Source organism: Aquarana catesbeiana, linkage group LG09 (assembly GCF_042186555.1).
Source record: "Aquarana catesbeiana isolate 2022-GZ linkage group LG09, ASM4218655v1, whole genome shotgun sequence".
NCBI classification, from domain to species: domain Eukaryota; kingdom Metazoa; phylum Chordata; class Amphibia; order Anura; family Ranidae; genus Aquarana; species Aquarana catesbeiana.
Window position 1 is genome coordinate 57,760,196 of NC_133332.1, and position 19,649 is coordinate 57,779,844.

Sequence of the window (19,649 nt, forward strand, 5' to 3'; positions counted from 1 at the left end):
TGTGTCCCCACTCACCGAAAAGCCCAACCCCTGCAGGGGTAATGAGCATGTGAATGTAGATCCACTGGCAGAAATCAATCGGTGTCCCCCTCAGTGATTCCACGATCTCTTTCCTGGTTGGGTCACCGCTGATCCTGTTTCCATGAACACATGGAAACAGGATCAGCAGTGACCCAACCAGGAAAAGAGATCGTGGAATCACTGAGGGGGACACCGATTGATTTCTGCCAGTGGATCTACATTCACATGCTCATTACCCCTGCAGGGGTTGGGCTTTTCGGTGAGTGGGGACACAAGTGGGGGTTCCAGAGGAGGAGATCACATAACAACCACAACAATTCACACGGGATCCTTTGAAAGCAGAGACACTTCTCAAAGATTTTTCCTTTTTTCTTTTTTTTCACATATATAGAACTTTATTTTTGTCTGGACACTTATATCATTTGGATCCCATTTATTGACAACCTTGGTGCACTATCACGTCAATAACTTATTACACTGATTGATCCTAATTGTGCATTTTTTGGGTATATTTTATGCGTTTTTTCTTTGGGATATTTTAAATCAGCACTAATATTACGCACATATTATATATATTTTTTATGTTCATATTACTATTTTTGGGTGTATGCATTTCTTTTAGGACCATTTATGCTCTAGCCTAACCTATATTTATTTGCACTTGATTTTATAATATTATGGCTCGACTACACAAACTCTCTCTACACCGGACTACCTAAATACCAGATTGCACGCCTACAATTCATCCAAAACACCGCAGAAAGACTAATAACAGGATAAAAACCTTGGGAACCCATTTCCCCATCCCTGAGGAGCCTACATTGGCTAACCATAAAAGATCGGATCACATTCAAGACCCTCTGCCTCACCCACAAATGCCTACATGGAAATGCGTCTCAATACCTATGCGAGAAAATAAAACGCTACGTATCTAATCGCAGTCTTCGATCAACCCACCAAAACCTACTCCACGTTCCCAAATCCTGCTACGAATCAAAGGGAGAGCGAAGATTCGCAGTCCAAGGACCACGGCTATGGAACACTCTACCGACCAACATCCGTATGGAAGAAAACCATCAGGCCTTCAGGAAGAAATTCAAGACCTACCTCTTCTAGTAAGTTGGACCCACAGGATGGACCAAGCGCCTAGAGGCGATTCAGTTCGCATTTGCAGCGCTATACAAGTCATTCATTCTTTTACTGTATATATACATATATATATATATATATATATATATATATATATACACTGCCCTGCACTGACTGTTTATAGAGTCTACACTGAATGCAGGGTATATATAAATATATATATTGTATGTATATGTATTCAGACCCTTTGCTGTGACACTCATATATTTAACTCAGGTGCTGTCCATTTCTTCTGATCATCCTTGAGATGGTTCTACACCTTCATTTGAGTCCAGCTGTGTTTGATTATACTGATTGGACTTGATTAGGAAAGCCACACACCTGTCTATATAAGACCTTACAGCTCACAGTGCATGTCAGAGCAAATGAGAATCATGAAGTCAAAGGAACTGCCTGAAGAGCTCAGAGACAGAATTGTGGCAAGGCACAAATCTGGCCAAGGTTACAAAAAATTTCTGCTGCACGTAAGGTTCCTAAGAGCACAGTGGCCTCCATATTCTTTAAATGGAAGACGTTTGGGACGACCAGAACCCTTCCTAGAGCTGGCCGTCCGGCCAAACTGAGCTATCGGGGGAGAAGAGCCTTGGTGAGAGAGGTAAAGAAGAACCCAAAGATCACTGTGGCTGAGCTCCAGAGGTGCAGTTGGGAGAAAGTTGTAGAAAGTCAACCATCACTGCAGCCCTCCACCAGTCAGGGCTTTATGGCAGAGTGGCCCGACAGAAGCCTCTCCTCAGTGCAAGACACAGGAAAGCCCGCATGGAGTTTGCTAAAAAACACCGGAAGGACTCCAAGATGGTGAGAAATAAGATTCTCTGGTCTGATGAGACCAAGATAGAACTTTTTGGCCTTAATTCTAAGTGGTATGTGTGAAGAAAACCAGGCACTGCTCATCACCTGTCCAATACAGTCCCAACAGTGAAGCATGGTAGTGGCAGCATCATGCTGTGGGGGTGTTTTTCAGCTGCAGGGACAGGACCACTGGTTGCAATTGAGGGAAAGATGAATACGGCCAAGTACAGGGATATCCTGGACGAAAACCTTCTCCAGGGTGCTCAGGACCTTAGACTGGGCCAAAGGTTTATTGAAGGAGTGGCTTCACAACAACTCCGTGACTGTTCTTGAATGGCCCAGCTAGAGCCCTGACTTAAATCCAATTGAGCATCTCTGGAGAGACCTAAAAATGGCTGTCCACCAAATGATTTTAGCAAATGGCTGCAATATAATATATATATATATATATATATATATATATATATATATATATATATATATATATATATACTAGACTGTGTATGTCTATGAAATATACTGCCTGCACTAAATTACCTGCCTGCCTAATCTAGCTCAATCTCTCTCTCTCTCTCTCTCTCTCTCTGTCCACGCCAACAACACTACACATGCCCGCCGTTGGAAGCAGCCTTATATAGTGTGGGATGTGAACTTAGTCCCCCTGGGCCATGATTGGCCAAAGGCATGCTGCCTTTGGCCAATTATGTCTCTCGCAGCAGAGCATGCTATGATTGGCCAAAGCATGCAGGTCAGGTGCATGTTTTGGCCAATCATCTGACGATCTCGCAGTGCATTATGGGGTGTTCTGTAGCACTCAAATTTCCCGTGAACGCCCCATAATGTTCACAATTCGGCAAACGAGCTCATCCCTAATCGCTTGTCTCTGCTCTCACATTCGGCTGTGAGAGGAGAGAGAACTGTTAATAAGCCTGTGTGTGTACTCTGCCTGTCACAATGCATGTGCACATGTCAGCCTGCTCACTGTTTTTATCAAACAGTACAGCCATGCCGTGTCACATTATAGATCTCTCCCAGTGCTGCCAGTAACACTACCATAACTCATATACACCATACCAGCATCCTGATCACTGCCATACCAGTGTCCTGATCACAGCCAGGGCAGCATTCTGATCACATCCATACCAGTGTCCTGCTCATTGCCATATCAACATCCCAATCATTGCCATACCAGTACCAATGTCAGCAGAGCCAGTGTCCCCAATTATTTCCACTGTCCTGGTGCTCCAGGGCCTCCAAAAATGTAAAAGGTAGTTAGGAAATTAGATGTGTAATCAAATCATTCCTCGCATCTATTACCTTTTGTACCACAACACCCTCCCTTTAGAATGTAAGCTCTACAAGCAGGGCCCTCCGGTCCCTTCTGTATTAAACTGTACTGTGTGTACTGCAAAAAATGAGATGAGGCTGTCAGTACATCAGGATTGATCATTTTTCAAATATATCATACTATAGCTTGTAGGCTCTATATTTTTAACACAATATACACTGTTTTGGGTTAATTTTAACCAAAAGATGTAGCAAAATACATCTGGCCTAAATTTATAATGAAAGATTATTTATTTGCAAACTTTTATAACAAAAACTAACAAAAACATGTTTTTTATTTGAAATTTTCAGTATTTTGTCATTTATACAGCAAAGAAAATTAAAAACACAGTGGTGGTTAAATACCACCAAAGGGATGCTCTATCTGTCTAAAAAAAAAAAAAAAAAAAAAAAGATAATGTTGCATGACCGAGAAATTGCCATTCAAAATGTGACAATGCTGAAAGCTGCAAATTGGCCTGAACTGGAAGGGGGTGAAAGTATTTGGACTTTAGGTAGTTAATGATTTCATATTTAGACTAATAATTGTACTATTTTTGTCAAAACAATGTGATTTGAACAAAACAAATGGAATTGACAAAGATAATAGTTTTACAAAAAAATATGTTCACAGAGAGCAAACCCCTACCTTAGGAATGCCATATCCCTTAAAGTTGGTATCTCTTGTCACTAAGTGTGTAACATTAACTGGAAGAATATCACTGAATCTCTGGATCTCGTAGATTACAGCATCCGTATACGGCATTTTGCTCCGGTCTTCAATGTTTGGGATGCGATTTTGTCCAATAACCCGATCTATTTCCTCACGTACTTTGTCTGGGAAATATTATTATAAATATAAAACAAAAAACAATGCTTTAGTAATCTAAGCGGTTCATTTTTGAAAAACGTTGCTGTGCAAATGGCTCAGCATCTGCATAGCCAACACAAATAATGACCATAATACGTCTAATATGTTTATTTCCTATGATTGTCAGCTCTTTCTAGTGAACATAATGCAGTATTTTTATAAACTACCCCAATCAGACACATTATGGGGGTTATTTGCTATAGCTGTGTGGATGCTGAGACATTTGCACAGCAAATGTTTTATGAAGAGACCATTAAGTGTACAATAACATAAAGCATTAAAAGCGACTGTAAAATCTCTCTTTTTTTTTTCTTTAAATAACAAACATGTCTTACTAACCTCCCCTGTGGAGTTGGTTTTGCACAGAGCAGCCCGGATCCTCCTCTTCTAGGGTGCCTCGTCGCTGCTCCTGGCCCCTCCCTCCTGTCGAGTGCCCCCACAGAAAGCAGCTTGCTAAGGAGGCACAGTTCCGTGTGTCCATTCAGACACAGAGCCCCAGCCCAGCCCTGCCCCCTTTCTCTTATGATTGGCTATCTGAGCCAAAAGCGCCAAAAGCGCCGCTGCTGTTTCTTAGCTAATCAGAAGGTGAGTCCAGGATGGCTAAGACACTCATGGACATCGCTGGAGAGAGAGGGGGCTCAGTAGGGATGAGCTTCGAGTTCGAGTCGAACTCATGTTCGACTCGAACATCAGCTGTTCGCAAGTTCACCGAACAGCGAACAATTTGGGGTGTTCGCGGCAAATTCGAATGCTGCGGAACACCCTTTAAAAGTCTATGGGAGAAATCAAAAGTGCTAATTTTAAAGTCTTATATTCATAGTATTATCATAAAAAGTGTTTGGGGACCTGGGTCCTGCCCCAGGGGACATGGATCAATGCAAAAAAAAGTTTTAAAAACGGCCGTTTTATTGGGAGCAGTGATTTTAGTAATGCTTAAAGTGAAACAATAAAAGTGTAATATCCCTTTAAATTTTGTACCTGGGGGGTGTCTATAGTATGCTTGTAAAGGGGCGCATGTTTCCCGTGTTTAGAACAGTCTGACAGCAAAATGACATTTCAAAGGAAAAAAAGTCATTTAAAACTATTCGCGGCTATTAATGCATTGCCGATCCGACAATACACATAAAAGTTCATTGATAAAAACGGCATAGGAATTCCCCACAGGGGAACCCCGAACCAAAATTTAAATAAAAAAATGATGTGGGGGGTCCCCCTAAATTCCATACCAGGCCCTTCAGATCTGGTATGGATATTAAGGGGAATTTAAATTTAAATTAAAAAAAAAATGGTGTGAGGTCCTCCCAAAAATCCATATCAGACCCTTATCCGAGCATGCAACCTGGCAGGCCGCAGGAAAAGGGGGGACGAGAGAGCGCCCCCCCCTCCTGAACCGCACCAGGCCACATGCCCTCAACATTGGGAGGGTGCTTTGCGGTAGCCCCCCCAAAACACCTTGTCCCCATGTTGATGAGGACAAGGTGTCAGGGATCTACCAGCACCAGACGGGGGCGCTTGCATGCGCCTATGCGCCGGCGCGCCCCTGTTCAGACACGGCATCAAGCTGCTACTGTTGCTGTGCATCAGCGCGGCGCTCGGGCGCGCGCAGGTGCGCGGCACGGGTGCGCGGCGCGGGTGCGTGGCGCGGGGGCGTGCGCGTTAGCGCCGGTTTGGCGCCACTTAGCACATAAAAGTTCCCCTGTTCCATGGGAACATCGCTGCTTCGTCTCAGCTCTGTGATTCTGCTTGAACCTGTATCTGATTGTCTGCTACCTGATTTGACCCGGCTTGTTTGACCATCCGACCTGCTCCAATCCCGACCCGGCCTGCCTGACCACTCTGCTGTTTGTATCTGCTACCGTTGCCAACCTCTGCCTGTTCACCGACTCTGCCTTTGCCTGCTGTGATTACCTGTGCCAGTTACCTGCCGACCCGGACTGTCTGACTCTGCTTGTGCCTGCCGCTCTACTTGCTGTTGCACCTTCAGCTTCAGCTCCTGTGATCCCTCACCTCCAGTGTGTCAAGTCTGCTGCTGTTCCAGTCTCCACTCACCTGCAGTCCTGCCATCCCAGGAGGGATCTCTGCCTCTACATCAGAGCCTATACTCCAACAGGCACTCCTACCCCACTGCGCTCAGGAGACCACTGTCCCCACTCCAGTGGCTCCTGAACCAGCGTTGTATGAGAGGTCTTCTCCTACAGTCAGGCTCTCCTACCAGGTACCTAACACAAGGGCTTCATCCCCACAACCCTGGCCGGTGGTTGTGGGGGTCTGCGGGTGGGGGGCTTATCAGAATCTGGAAGCCCCCTTTAACAAGGGGACCCCCAGATCCCGGCCCTCCCCCCTGTTTGAAACGGTAAGGGGGTACAAAAGTACCCCTACCATTTCACTAAAAAACTGCTAAAAATGTTAAAAATGACAAGAGACAGTTTTTGACAATTCCTTTATTTAAATGCTTCTTTTTCTTCTATCTCCTATCTTCCTTCGGTTTCTTCCTCCATCTTCTTCTTCTTCTGGTTCTTCTGGTTCTTCCACCGGTGTTCTCGTCCAGCATCTCCTCCGCGGCATCGGCGTCTTCTTCCCTTCTTCTCCTCGGCCGCTCTGCATCCATGATGGCATGGAGGGAGGCTCCCGCTCTTCTCTTCATCTTCTTCTCTTCATCTTCTTCCCTTCATCTTCTTCTCCTCTTCATCTTCTTCTCTTCTTCATCTTCTTCTCTTCATCTTATTCTCGGGCCGCTCCGCATCCATGATGGCATGGAGGGAGGCTCCCGCTGTGTGACGCTTCTCCTCTTCTGACGGTTCTTAAATAATGGGGGGCGGGGGCCACCCGGTGACCCAGCCCCTTGTGACGCACAGTGACTTGACTGGACTTCCCTGTGGCATTCCCCGTGACGCCACAGCGAAGTCCCGTCAAGTCACCATGCATCAGAGGGGGGCGGGGTCACCGAGAAGAAGATGAAGAGAAGAAGATGGAGAAGAAGATGAAGAGAAGAAGATGAAGTGAAGAGCGGGAGCCTCCCTTCATGCCATCATGGATGCGGAGCGGCCCGAGGAGAAGAAGGGAAGAAGACGCCGACGCCGCAGAGGAGATGCTGGAAGAGAACACCGGAGGAAGAACCAGAAGAACCAGAAGAACCAGAAGAAGATGGAGGAAGAAACCGAAGGAAGATAGAAGAAAGAAGAAAGAAGAAGCATTTAAATAAAGGAATTGTCAAAAACTGTCTCTTGTCATTTTTAACATTATTGACAGTTTTTTAGTGAAATGGTAGGGGCACAGGGGGGAGGGCCGGGATCTGGGGGTCCCCTTGTTAAAGGGGGCTTCCAGATACCGATAAGCCCCCCGCCCGCAGACCCCCACAACCACCGGCCAGGGTTGTGGGGATGAGGCCCTTGTCCTCATCAACATGGGGACAAGGTGCTTTGGGGGCTACCCCAAAGCACCCTCCCAATGTTGAGGGCATGTGGCCTGGTACGGTTCAGGAGGGGGGGCGCTCTCTCTCCCCCCCTCTTTTCCTGCGGCCTGCCAGGTTGCGTGCTCGGATAAGGGTCTGGTATGGATTTTTGGGGGGACCCCACACCGTTTTTTTTTTTAATTTTGGCGCGGGGTTCCCCTTAAAATCCATACCAGACCTGAAGGGTCTGGTATAGATTTTGAGGGGGACCCCACGCCATTTTTTAAATTTTGGCCGGGGTTTCCCTTAATATCTATACCAGACCTGAAGGGCCTGGTATGGAATGTAGGGGGACCCCCACGTCATTATTTTTTTTTAATTTTGGCCGGGGTTCCACTTAATATCCATACCAGACCTGAAGGGCCTGGTATGGAATTTAGGGGGACCCCCCATGTCATTTTTTTTTTTATATTTTGGTTCGGGGTTCCCCTGTGGGGAATTCCCATGCCGTTTTTATCAATGAACTTCTATGTGTATTGTCGGACAGGCAATGCATTAATAGCCGCGAGTAGTTTTAAATGACTTTTTTTCCTTTGAAATGTAATTTTGCTGTCAGACTGTTCTAAACACGGGAAACATGCGCCCCTTTACAGGCATACTATAGACACCCCCCAGGTACGAAATTTAAAGGGATATTACACTTTTATTGTTTCACTTTAAGCATTATTAAAATCACTGCTCCCGAAAAAACGTCCGTTTTTAAAACTTGTTTTTGCATTGATACATGTCCCCTGGGGCAGGACCCAGGTCCCCAAACACTTTTTATGACAATAACTTGCATATAAGCCTTTAAAATTATCACTTTTGATTATTCATGTTCGTGTCCCATAGACTTTAACGGTGTTCGTGTGTTCAAACAAATTTTTTGCCTGTTCACATGTTCTGGTGCGAACCGAACAGGGGGGTGTTCGGCTCATCCCTAGGGCTCAGGTAAGTAATTAGGGGATGCTGGGGAGGCTGCTACACACAGAAGGTTTTTTATCTTAATGCATAGAATGCATTAAGATAAAAAAAAACTTCTGCCTGTACAACTATTTTAACCTCCTTGGTGGTCTGATTATGTCAGTATTTTTGAATGTCAAAGCGGTAAACTGTTTTGCATGGAAATTTGTTGTTTTATATTGTAGTCCTGTAATTCTTAGGAATAATCACTTAAATCTGTCCAAAGAGTCTAGTAGACATCCTGGGTATGATAAGGTTTGAAACATGAAATCATAAATTATAATATAATAAATAATTATAACTAATTATAAAAAATAATAATATAATAATAATAAATTTTATTCAGTAATGTAATCAAACCAAAAACACTGAAATTTGTCCAAACAAGGGTGCAATATTATACTAATCACTATAATACTAGACACTGCATATTTAGTAAACATCCTGGTTATGAAAATTTTTGAAATATGGGACTGCACAAAGTCCGACGTCACAATCAGGACAATGGAACCTGGTTTCCTTTCTGATTATCTTTCCACTGTCATCTCGCTTCGAGCAACAAACCACGCAAAGCCTTGTAGGTGCTGACTTTTTCTCGGTTGGTGGTATGTAGTCCGTGAAGTAACGACCAATCAGGCGTTCCGGGTTGACAACCCCAACAGCACGACGTCCAGCTTTATTCACAGCCATTGATGGTGTTTGGTGCTTCACAAAGATACGTTCAGCAATTTTCCAAATGAAGTCAGAATGAATCACAGGCTTGTCACTCTTTTTTTTCTATTCCCCAAGCATTGCTCAAGAATATGCCTGAAGATCTCCTTGTAATACTTCTTTTGCTGTTTCCTCTTCCTGGGTAGAATGTCATTGCTTGGTCAGCTCTGTCAACACCTCCCATGGTGTTATTGTAGTCTATCACTACTTGTGGCTTCATGATTTCTTTCCCACCTTTCGTGCGAACCATAACAGTGGAGATATTATGAACTGTACTCATTAGGCACACATCCTTCTTTTCACGCCATCGCAGTACCATCATTTTGCCTTTCTGCCAGGCAACCATTTCTCCAGTCTTCAGCTTCTTATTGCCATACATTGGCGGCATGTCACGCCAGTTAGCCCTAATGGCTCCATAGGCATCTGTTTTGTTTTGCAGAAAAACTCATAAAGGAGACGCATAAAAGTTGTCGGTTGTTAGGCAATACCCCTGATTTAGCAATGGCTCAATGTGTGAAAGAACGGAAGATGTTGCCATTTCATAGTTACTGGATTTTGGATTGAATTTTGTTCCTTTTCCAGTTTATATGACTGAATTCCAAATGTAGCCAGTTGACGATTCGCATAGCATGTAGGATTTTACGGCAAATAATGCTCTCTTTGATGCAATGTATTGTACCCATCTGAGCATTCCCTTATAGGCCATTAGACATTCATCTATGCTGATATCGCTTCCTGGCACATAACTTAGTTGGAAATTCTTTAGAATCATTGCAGATACTTCCCAAACTGTCTTTAGTTTTGGTGCAGGGTGAGTAGTTTCATCAAATTCTTTGTTGTTTTCGAAGTGTAAACATTTCACGATCAGGGAAAATCTGTACTCTGACATGACCGTGCCAAAGAATGGAGTGGCAAGTAATTTATCAGTTGTCCAATACCCCTTCTGCAGTCAGAAATAATTGTAAGTATGCCAAGGGGTTGTCGTGTTCAATGTCTACTTTCATACCAGATGCTCCAGTAAATGGGAATCTTGGGGGCACTGCCTGATCCGTACGCTAGTCAATAGAGCACCAAGTTCGCACATCACTGAGCTCAACCGTAGAATCGTCGCTGTCATCACTTTCAGTGTCTGATGATGAATTTCCCCACGAATCACTATCGCTCAATTATGCAAGTCCTTCTAATTCACTATCACTGTTTTCTAGCTGGTCTAAAACCGCTTTTGACCTAAAGGGACGCCATGGACATTCTCAAGTTTCCAGGCAGAATGAATGGTAAAAGTGCAGGCAGGGGACTGGACAAAGCACTAGGGACAAAACTGAGGTTAAATGGTTTGATACACTAATGCAGGGATATGCAATTAACAGACCTCCAGCTGTTGCAGAACTACAAGTCCCATGAGGCATAGCAAGACTCTGACAGCCACAAGCATGACACCCAGAGGCAGAGGCATGACGGGACTTTTAGTTTTGCAACAGCTGGAGGTCCGCTAATTGCATATCTCTGCTCTAATGTAATGTTATGTTTTGAACTTTTTGAATTTCCCGCCTGGTTCTGCCCCCTTGCGTCGCAGCGCTCACAGGGAAGGGAACCCAGAAGATGGATGCTGGCATCCCCCGGAGGACACAGCGGGAGGACATCGGGGGATCCTAGGGACAAGGTAAGTAACAGTACAGGGATACTACGGTATAATCCTGAGTGTGGCTCGGGGTTACCACTTTTGGTACTGAAAATTAACCCCGATGTCACACTCGGGATTACCGCCAGGAAGGTTAAAGAGGTGGCAAACCTCCATGGGGAAGTTGTACCTATAGGTAAGCCTAGAAAAAGGCTTACCTATAGGTATTGTAAATATCTCCTAAACATGCACCATTCAGGAGATATTGATGTCATTGACGCATTTGCTCTGAAGAAACAGCCGCCCGCTTGTCAGGCGAGTGTGCCGTGACCGGTGGCTCCCGGACGCATGCGGCTCTGGTCACTCACAGAGCCGGAGTCCGCGGCCCAGAAAGGAAGACAGGCAAATATTGATGCGGCCTGCAGCAGGGACGACGCAGGCTTCGTTTGCAGGTAAGTGTCACATTCATACTAGCACATTATGCCTTTACTTTGCAGGAACAAAAAAAGGAAGAAAAACCCACCAGGGTTTACTTCCTCTTTAAGTTAGGAGTCATCTCTCTTGCTCCAACTAATTTAGATGGTTAAACTAAAATATGATTTTTTTTTTAATAGACAAAGGCACCCCCCTTGTTCTTTTTATGAGTTTTTTACTGCTGAGTTCTCCCCAGTATTTACCTTGTATCTCAGGATATCTCATAAGTATAAGGAATCCATGTCGCAGGGTGCTGCTGACTGTTTCAGTTCCAGCAAAGAACAAGTTGAGTATTGTCAGCATCATATTTCTTGTGTCAAAGTGTGAATTGCCCATTTCCTGAAAACAATAAATAGCATGATAATAATAATATTAGTAAATAGGAACTCAAGATTTGTCTATGTACAGAACAAACTGACTTGGAGTTGTAAAGGAAGAGGAGAGACTTCATTGGGTGGTGATCGCAAAAGCGTGCCCTTGCTTGGTGTAGAAGAGGAAAAATATGTGTATGAGTAGAAAAATAGACAATAAAGCAATGTCTGTAATACAATATTACCCTACAAAGAATAAAATGCTTCATTCTAATGCCCTACCAAACACAATCATAATTATTATTATTAATATTATTAACATACAGGATTTATATAGTGCCATTAGTTAGTACAATGCTTTATAAAATGAAGGCAGACAGTACAGTTACAATAAAATGAAATACAAGAGGAATTAGAAGGCCCTGCTAATTAGAGCTAACAATCTAAAAGAGAGGGTCAAGTTCAAAAGGTCATAACTGTGAGGTAACAGCTGATTTAGAAAGTAAAAGTCCAGTTGTTAAGAAGTGGCAGGATAGGCTTCTCTACAGAGATGGGTTTTCAGGGATTGCCTAAAGGTGGAGAGAGTAGAAGATAGTCAGACAGATTGGGGTAAGGCGTTCCAGAGGAGGGGAGAGGCTCTAGAGAAGTCCTGGAGGTGAACATGAGAGGAGGGGACAAGGGAACAACAGAGCAGGAGGTCTTGGGAAGGAGTGAAGAGAAAGGTTTATTTCACATAGATCTTTATTGGGTTTTAACAAGAGGTATAAACAGATAAGAGTATTCCTCCAAAAACAAAGAGGAGGGTACAAACATGAATGAGAGTGTGAGCGTGTCAGTACAAAGGCCATTCACGTTTGTTAGAACAAGGTATCGGCTAATTATGTTAGAACGCTGGACATTCCAGAAGATCGAATGATAAGATTCCATAGGTTGAGGGAGAGGCAGATATCAACAATAATAGAGATTAAGGACAGAGATAGTGATATACAAATTGTCATCCTATATTACAGTATGGACTTTTGATTTATCTGTCTTCTTTTTACACATTAGAAGGCGTTTTGCTGCAAAGAGAATATGAATGATGATACCTGGGTTGAATCTGGGTCAAAGGTTTATTGCAGGTCAGGGCTGGATGACTTATACAGGTAGTACTCTGGTGCCTCTCCCTGGTTCTGGGAGTTTGGAGAAACTTCTAGAAACTGGAGGGCAGAGGCCAGGAGGGTTGATCTGCATGCTTAAGGGAGCTCAGACAATACCCAGGCAGTGGGCCTGGCATGGTGTCTGAGCCAGAGTTAGAGTTATGGATGAGTGATGTTGGCTGGGAATTGAGTGGAAGATGGAGATGGAGTGCTGAGGAGACTATTGGTGGCCCTTGAGCAGAATCCCTGGCCGGAGTCCGGGCTGGCCTGGGAGGATCCTGACAGTATTGCAGTTTAAAAGGGAGGCAGCAAGAGCAAGGAGCACAGTGTTTGTACATCAGCACAGTCAGGGATAGACAGACCGTAGTACGAATACAGACCGTGAAAGCAGGGCCTCACGATCCTTCTGACTTTTTGGGCACCAAATAATTCACAGATGTCCCAAAGGGGTCCAAATGTATGAAATCAAAAGACCGTGTATGCATTAGAACATTGGCATCCATCTGTGTAACCTCTACTACATTGTCTACAGGGGAGTTGGAGGCACTCCAGAATACAAAAACTTTGGGCTAAATGACTGAGAGTTCCTAGCCCTTAAGGGGCTTCTGCATCTTTAACTAATCAGAGATGATCAGTGCTCAGAAGGAGGACAGTTCGGGAGCATGTATATAGAGAGGAAGTTGTTCCTGTTTTGTTGCAAGCTAAGCTGGGCATCCCATTATTTCTATTCTTCATCCAAGTTATTACCTCTAATAAAACAACAAAAACCAAGCTCAAAGACTGGAGAAAGTGTGGAAAATGCTTGTTGCCTGGCTGTGCAGGAGTGGGGAACCCAGTCATCTGCAGCCTCTGCGGAGGTAGGGCTACACTTGGACTGGATCTATTCATTGGTTGAGGCTCTTTGCATACCATCATTTGTTTTCTGGTCTGAGAATAATTCACTCTACGTGTCTGGACATAGTTAATTTTTCATGGCCAAGACAATGTTGTCTTTTATTTGGGAAAGATGTGGGAGTGTTTTGTAATTGTTTTTAATTGGAACAATAAATAAAATGTATATTTTAATCCTTAGACTGGTTTGATTTAAAGATTGTTGACTGATTGAAAACCGCACGGTCCAGTATATGGTGACTATTTTCTTGGGGTGTATGTGTCCTGATTTTTGAACACATGACCCTTACTTGGTGCCCAATAAGGAGGGAAACATAGAGGACATGACCCCCACCCTGTCACCCCATTACCCTACCCCTGCCCTACAAGAAGGGGTATATTTTTGAGATATGATGAAGGCTGAGGCAGCAAAATTTGGATATTGATTGGAAAAAAGAATTCAGAGTCCAGGATTACACCTAACGCCCTGGCATGCGGGAATAGACTAATATCTGTGCCATCAAACTTGATAGCGAAGTCAGAGGAAGAGGCACATGGGGGAGGAAATATTATGAAATAATATTCGGATGCATTCAGTTTGAGAAAGTGGTGTGACATCCATAATGATATGTATGTTAGTAAATTAGTGATGCATGAGGAGACTGATGGGGAAGAAGGAATCATGGAATGGGGGGAATCACTAACTTAAAGTGATTGTAAATGATCACCTTGTAAAACAACCCATTCAGTTTAAAATATAAATGAAAGGCAAAACATTTTTGTATAGATATAAAAAAAATATTATACATACCTTTTTTTCACTTTTTTTTTATAAGTGATCACATTCCCAAAGTTCTCAGCTGCATAAGAGCTGGGGGAGGAGAAGCAGCAGCACACTAAGCTTCCCAGTGAAAGCCTGTGCAGTGGGGGTGTTTCAGGACAAGTCTGATTATTGGAGGAGAGCAGGCTGAGTTCCCAGCATAGATAGAGAACTGACCACAGTGTGCTCTCCTGCTTAGTGTGGTCAGTTGTTAATAGGAAAGCAGAGGGACTGACAGGAACACCAGGGATTTCACACAAAAGGAAGCAATACAAAGATAACAGGATACTTTCTCATACAAGTGCATGGTATAGCAGGCACATATCAGGAATATGAAGTGTTGGGGTAACAAACGCTTTAAGTCTTTACAGAAATTCACAGTTCTGGTTTTGTCAATCTCCTGTGTTCTTTGTTGTGCTCGGTGTTTCCTTTCACCATCCTCTACATTGTCACTATGTCCATTAGGCTGGGTTCACACTGGTGCGATGCAGGAACCAGAGCGATTCCTGTGCGGGTTCCTGCATCACACCTGAATCGCTGGCGATTCACACTGACATCTGAAATCCACTGGGGGTGTTAATCTAAATTTAATGACACCCCCAGATCGGTTTGCAGATCGCAGTGCGAACTGTGAAATGGTGCGAGAATCGGAATGCATGGGTGTAATGCGATGCAATTTCAGCCAAACAGTTTTTATGGCTGAATTCGCATCGCACAGACATCGCATGTGATCGCACAAGTGTGAACCCAGCCTTAGTGATGAACGGGTTGGTGGGATCAACTAATGGAGCACAGCACTGGACTCTGGAGACCAACTCTCATGGAATTGTGGGTTTCTCAAGAGCTTTCAGTTGGAGATTCATCTTCCTCACATTGGTGTATGATGGCATGGGCAGATCTTACTTTGTTGCAGTTGGGTTAACCCCATCCGACCGCCACCTCTTGGCCCTTTAAGTGGATCTAAATGCCGGGAGGCAGAGGCGGACATTCTGATCATGTGACCGCTGTGATTGGCAGTCACAACAGTCACATGATTGGAAAGCTTGCAATATGCATCGGGAGCTTTCTGGTACACGCTTGTTACTGTGCTGGGAGTTCGCTCTCAGCACAGTAAAGTGTATACATAGGGCCACATATTTGTGACTACTCAGAAATACAACCAGCTGAGAGGCCACATATATTGTCCAGATTGGCGGGGAGAGGTTAAAGAATTTAGATTGTTTTTTGTAGGTTCCTGCAATTATCATACCATTGCATATTATTGTTGTTAATTCACATACTTGCTGCTGCTTGGTAAGAAAACAGTCAATGTAATCCCGAGGACAATTGGGATCCAAGGTCTCCTGGTTCATCTTCACTCTCTCTAAGATGAATTTCCTCAGTTTATCCAGATGTCTGTTTACTCTCTGATGAGGTCCCGGAATGTAGTACATAATTTCTGGGAGCATTTCCTGCAACTGGACCATGCACAAAGGAAGTATTTTTTACAAGCCTCCAAATTAGAAAAAATACAAAGCTCAGGTTGTGGTGCCATTCTTGAAAATATTCATCAAAAGTAAAGCAGTATTAAACCCCAAAACAAAAATGCTTTATATTGCAGCTTACCAATTCTTAGATGTAGTGGCTGCATTCATCTTCTTTTTTTTTGGCTTTTTGTTTCCTTTACATCCACACATTGATATGAACAGGAAGTCTTCCTTTAACATACCAAGCTGTCTAGAAAAGTGGCAGTTAGAGGTTTGAGATAAACCATTTAAGCCTGACAGAGCTGTTTACAATGATCACTTTTTCATTTATTCAAACCTGTAAGCAGGTTGAAAATGTGTGTGCAGTTAGTTGTCCAGTAGCCAGCCCATGCTGGGGAAAGGGTTAAACATTTTCAGCTCAGTTCCTGGGCTTTTGGTTTTGGTGGGCCCACCTGTGATATAAATAGGGGGACAGCTTAGATCCATGAGCTCTGTAGAACAGGAGCTTAGACACAGGGGTGTTGTAGAATCACCTGCGGGCACAAGAGTGGCAGTGAAGAAATGGAAGGTTATGGACAGCATCCAAGTCAAGGACAATACCATAGTGGACTCTCACCTCATGGAGGTATGCCTGGGCCACTACCAGTGGCGGCCCATCTATTAGGGCACCCGGGCGCCGCCCCCTCTATCCTAGCCACCCCCTATATGAATAATGAATAGATTCATGCATAGCATGAATCTATCCATGACCACCACGGCCACCCCCTATTCAGGCGCCCAGGCCCCTTTCAGGACGCGGGGCGCCTGAATTACAGCAGTGGGGGTGTTTTTTTTTAAGCAGCCGATTAGAACCATAGGCTCTAATCGGCTTCGAAACAGGGTCGCTTGTGGCGCAGAGCATTGCGCCATGAGCCCACCCAAGTGTTACAACAGCAAATTAATATTTGCTGTTGTAACACTGATTCTCAAACCAGCCAAACAGAAGCGATTGTGAGACCCGTTTTCTTATTGGCCGAAAAGAGAAGACTCCCGATTGGTCACCGAGAAGGAGGGAGGAATCGGAAGGTGCCGCTGCCATGGAGACCAGTGGAGAGAAGGGGAACGAGAGGCCCCCGCCGAGCATGGGAAGCCACGATGGGTTAAGTGCGACCAACCGCTCCACCAACCGACTGACCGAGGACAGGGGGGTGTCGGTGGCATCATGCTGCCCCCCCCCCCCCAAAAAAAACAATTCCACTGGTCACTACATTGTCTTAGTTAGGATCAAGGACAGGACGTTGTTCATATTGAACTGTATGCCGCGTTATGTTCAGTAAAGTTATATTAACCCTTATGAGCCTGGTCTGAAGTTATTCAAAGGGGTGCATGTTGGTTCTGGAGTATTCCAAAGAACCTGGGTCTGTGAAGCACATGTGGGGTATGAAGCAACACTGCTACAAAGGGGTTAACTCGACAAAGACCAGAAGAGGAGTGTAGTTGCTAAGGGTAACTAAGTGAAGGAACAAGCTACAAGCAACTAGTATTTACGTGTGCTACCTGGAAGGTGACAGGTCCTCCAGTAGCAAGGGGGTCAATGTTCTGGCTCCCTCCCCAGTGGTCAGTATCCAGTAGCAACCAGATGCAAACCCACATTACAGAGATCGATGGCCTGGTCAAAAGGAATGGGAAGAGAAGAGTTAAGTGAGAGCACGCATGAGGACCCCATTCTGTTACTGAGAGTGACGTAACAGAGGTACACTGGACTGATGGAGTGGGTGCAAGACCCCTCCCCCGGTGCCCGAGGTGGCCCTGCCCCCCCTGCTCTCGCGCAAAGGCGAACACAAGCGTCGGTCTGGCGTTAAATGTAAACAGCAATTGCACCATGCATGTGAGGTATCACCGTGAAGGTCAGATCGAGGGCAGTAATTTTAGCAGTAGACCTCCTCTGTAAATCTAAAGTGGTAACCTGTAAAGGCTTTTAAAGGCTTTTAAAAATGTATTTAGTTTGTCGCCACTGCACGTTTGTGCGCAATTTTAAAGCATGTCATGTTTGGTATCCATATACTCAGCCTAAGATCATCTTTCTTATTTCATCAAACATTTGGGCAATATAGTGTGTTTTAGTTCATTAAAATTAAAAAAAGTGTGTTTTTTCCCCCAAAAATGCGTTTGAAAAATCGCTGCGCAAATACTGTGTGAAAAAAATGAAATACCCACCATTTTAATCTGTAGGGCATTTGCTTTAAAAAATATATATAATGTTTGGGGGTTCAAAGTAATTTTCTTGCAAAAAAAAAAATATTTTTTCATGTAAACAAAAAGTGTCAGAAAGGGCTTTGTCTTCAAGTGGTTAGAAGAGTGGGTGATGTGTGACATAAGCTTCTAAATGTTGTGCATAAAATGCCAGGACAGTTCAAAACCCCCCCAAATGACCCCATTTTGGAAAGTAGACACCCCAAGCTATTTGCTGAGAGGCATGTCGAGTCCTTGGAATATTTTATATTGTGACACAAGTTGCGGGAAAAAGACCAATTTTTTTTTTTTTTAACAAAGTTGTCACTAAATGATGTATTGCTCAAACATTCCATGGGAATATGTGAAATTACACCCCAAAATACATAAAGTTGCTTCTCCTGAGTACGGGGATACCACATGTATGAGACTTTTTGGGAGCCTAGCCGCGTACGGGACCCCGAAAACCAAGCACCGCCTTCAGGCTTTCTAAGGGCGTAAATTTTTGATTTCACTCTTCACTGCCTATCACAGTTTTGGAGGCCATGGAATGCCCAGGTGGCACAAAACCCCCCCAAATGAACCTATTTTGGAAAGCAGACACCCCAAGCTATTTGCTGAGAGGTATAGTGAGTATTTTGCAGACCTCACTTTTTGTCACAAAGTTTTGAAAATTGAAAAAAGAAAAAAAAATGTTTTTTTCTTGTCTTTCTTCATTTTCAAAAACAAATGAGAGCTGTAAAATACTCATCATGCCTCTCAGCAAATAGCTTGGGGTGTCTACTTTCCAAAATGGGGTCATTTGGAGGGGTTTGTGCTATCTTGGCATTTTATGGCCTTCAAAACTGTGATAGGTAGTGAGGAGCGAAATCAAAAATTTACGCCCTTAGAAATCTGAAGGCGGCGCTTGGTTTCGGGGCCCTGTACGTGGCTAGGCTCCCATAAAGTCCCACACATGTGATATCCCCATACTCAGGAGAAGCAGCAGAATGTATTTTGGGGTGTAATACCACATATGCCAATGGCATGTTTGAGCAATATATCATTTAGTGACAACTTTGTGCAAAAAAAATAAAAAAAAAATTGTCACTTTCCTGCAACTTGTGTCAAAATATAAAATATTCCATGGACTCAACATGCCTCTCATCAAATAGCTTGGGGTGTCTACTTTAAAAAATGTGGTCATTTGGGGGGTTTTGTGCCATCTGGGCATTTTATGACCTTGAAAACTGTGATAGGTAGTGAGGAGTGAAATCAAAACTTTACGCCCTTAGAAATCCTGAAGGCGGTGCTTGGTTTTCGGGGCCCCGTACGCGGCTAGGCTCCCAAAAAGTCCCACACATGTGGTATCCCCATACTCAGGAGAATCAGCAGAATGTATTTTGGGGTGCAATTCCACATATGCCCATGGCCTGTGTGAGCAATATATCATTTAGTGACAACTTTGTGAAAAAAAAAAAAAAGTTTGTCATTTTCCTGC

At 44.0% G+C, this 19,649-nt stretch overlaps 1 protein-coding gene across 1 annotated transcript in view; it reads right to left on the reverse strand.

Annotated features, from left to right (window-relative positions):
* Window positions 1-19,649, reverse strand: part of LOC141107677 (cytochrome P450 2G1-like) — a 54,447-nt gene that overhangs the window by 12,263 nt on the left and 22,535 nt on the right. Inside the window, exons 5-7 of the mRNA XM_073598581.1 lie at window positions 15,773-15,949; window positions 11,556-11,691; window positions 3,935-4,122 (exon numbers count right to left, since the gene is read on the reverse strand). Coding sequence (XP_073454682.1) covers window positions 3,935-4,122; window positions 11,556-11,691; window positions 15,773-15,949 — 501 coding nt within the window. The remainder of the gene's footprint in view (window positions 1-3,934; window positions 4,123-11,555; window positions 11,692-15,772; window positions 15,950-19,649) is intronic.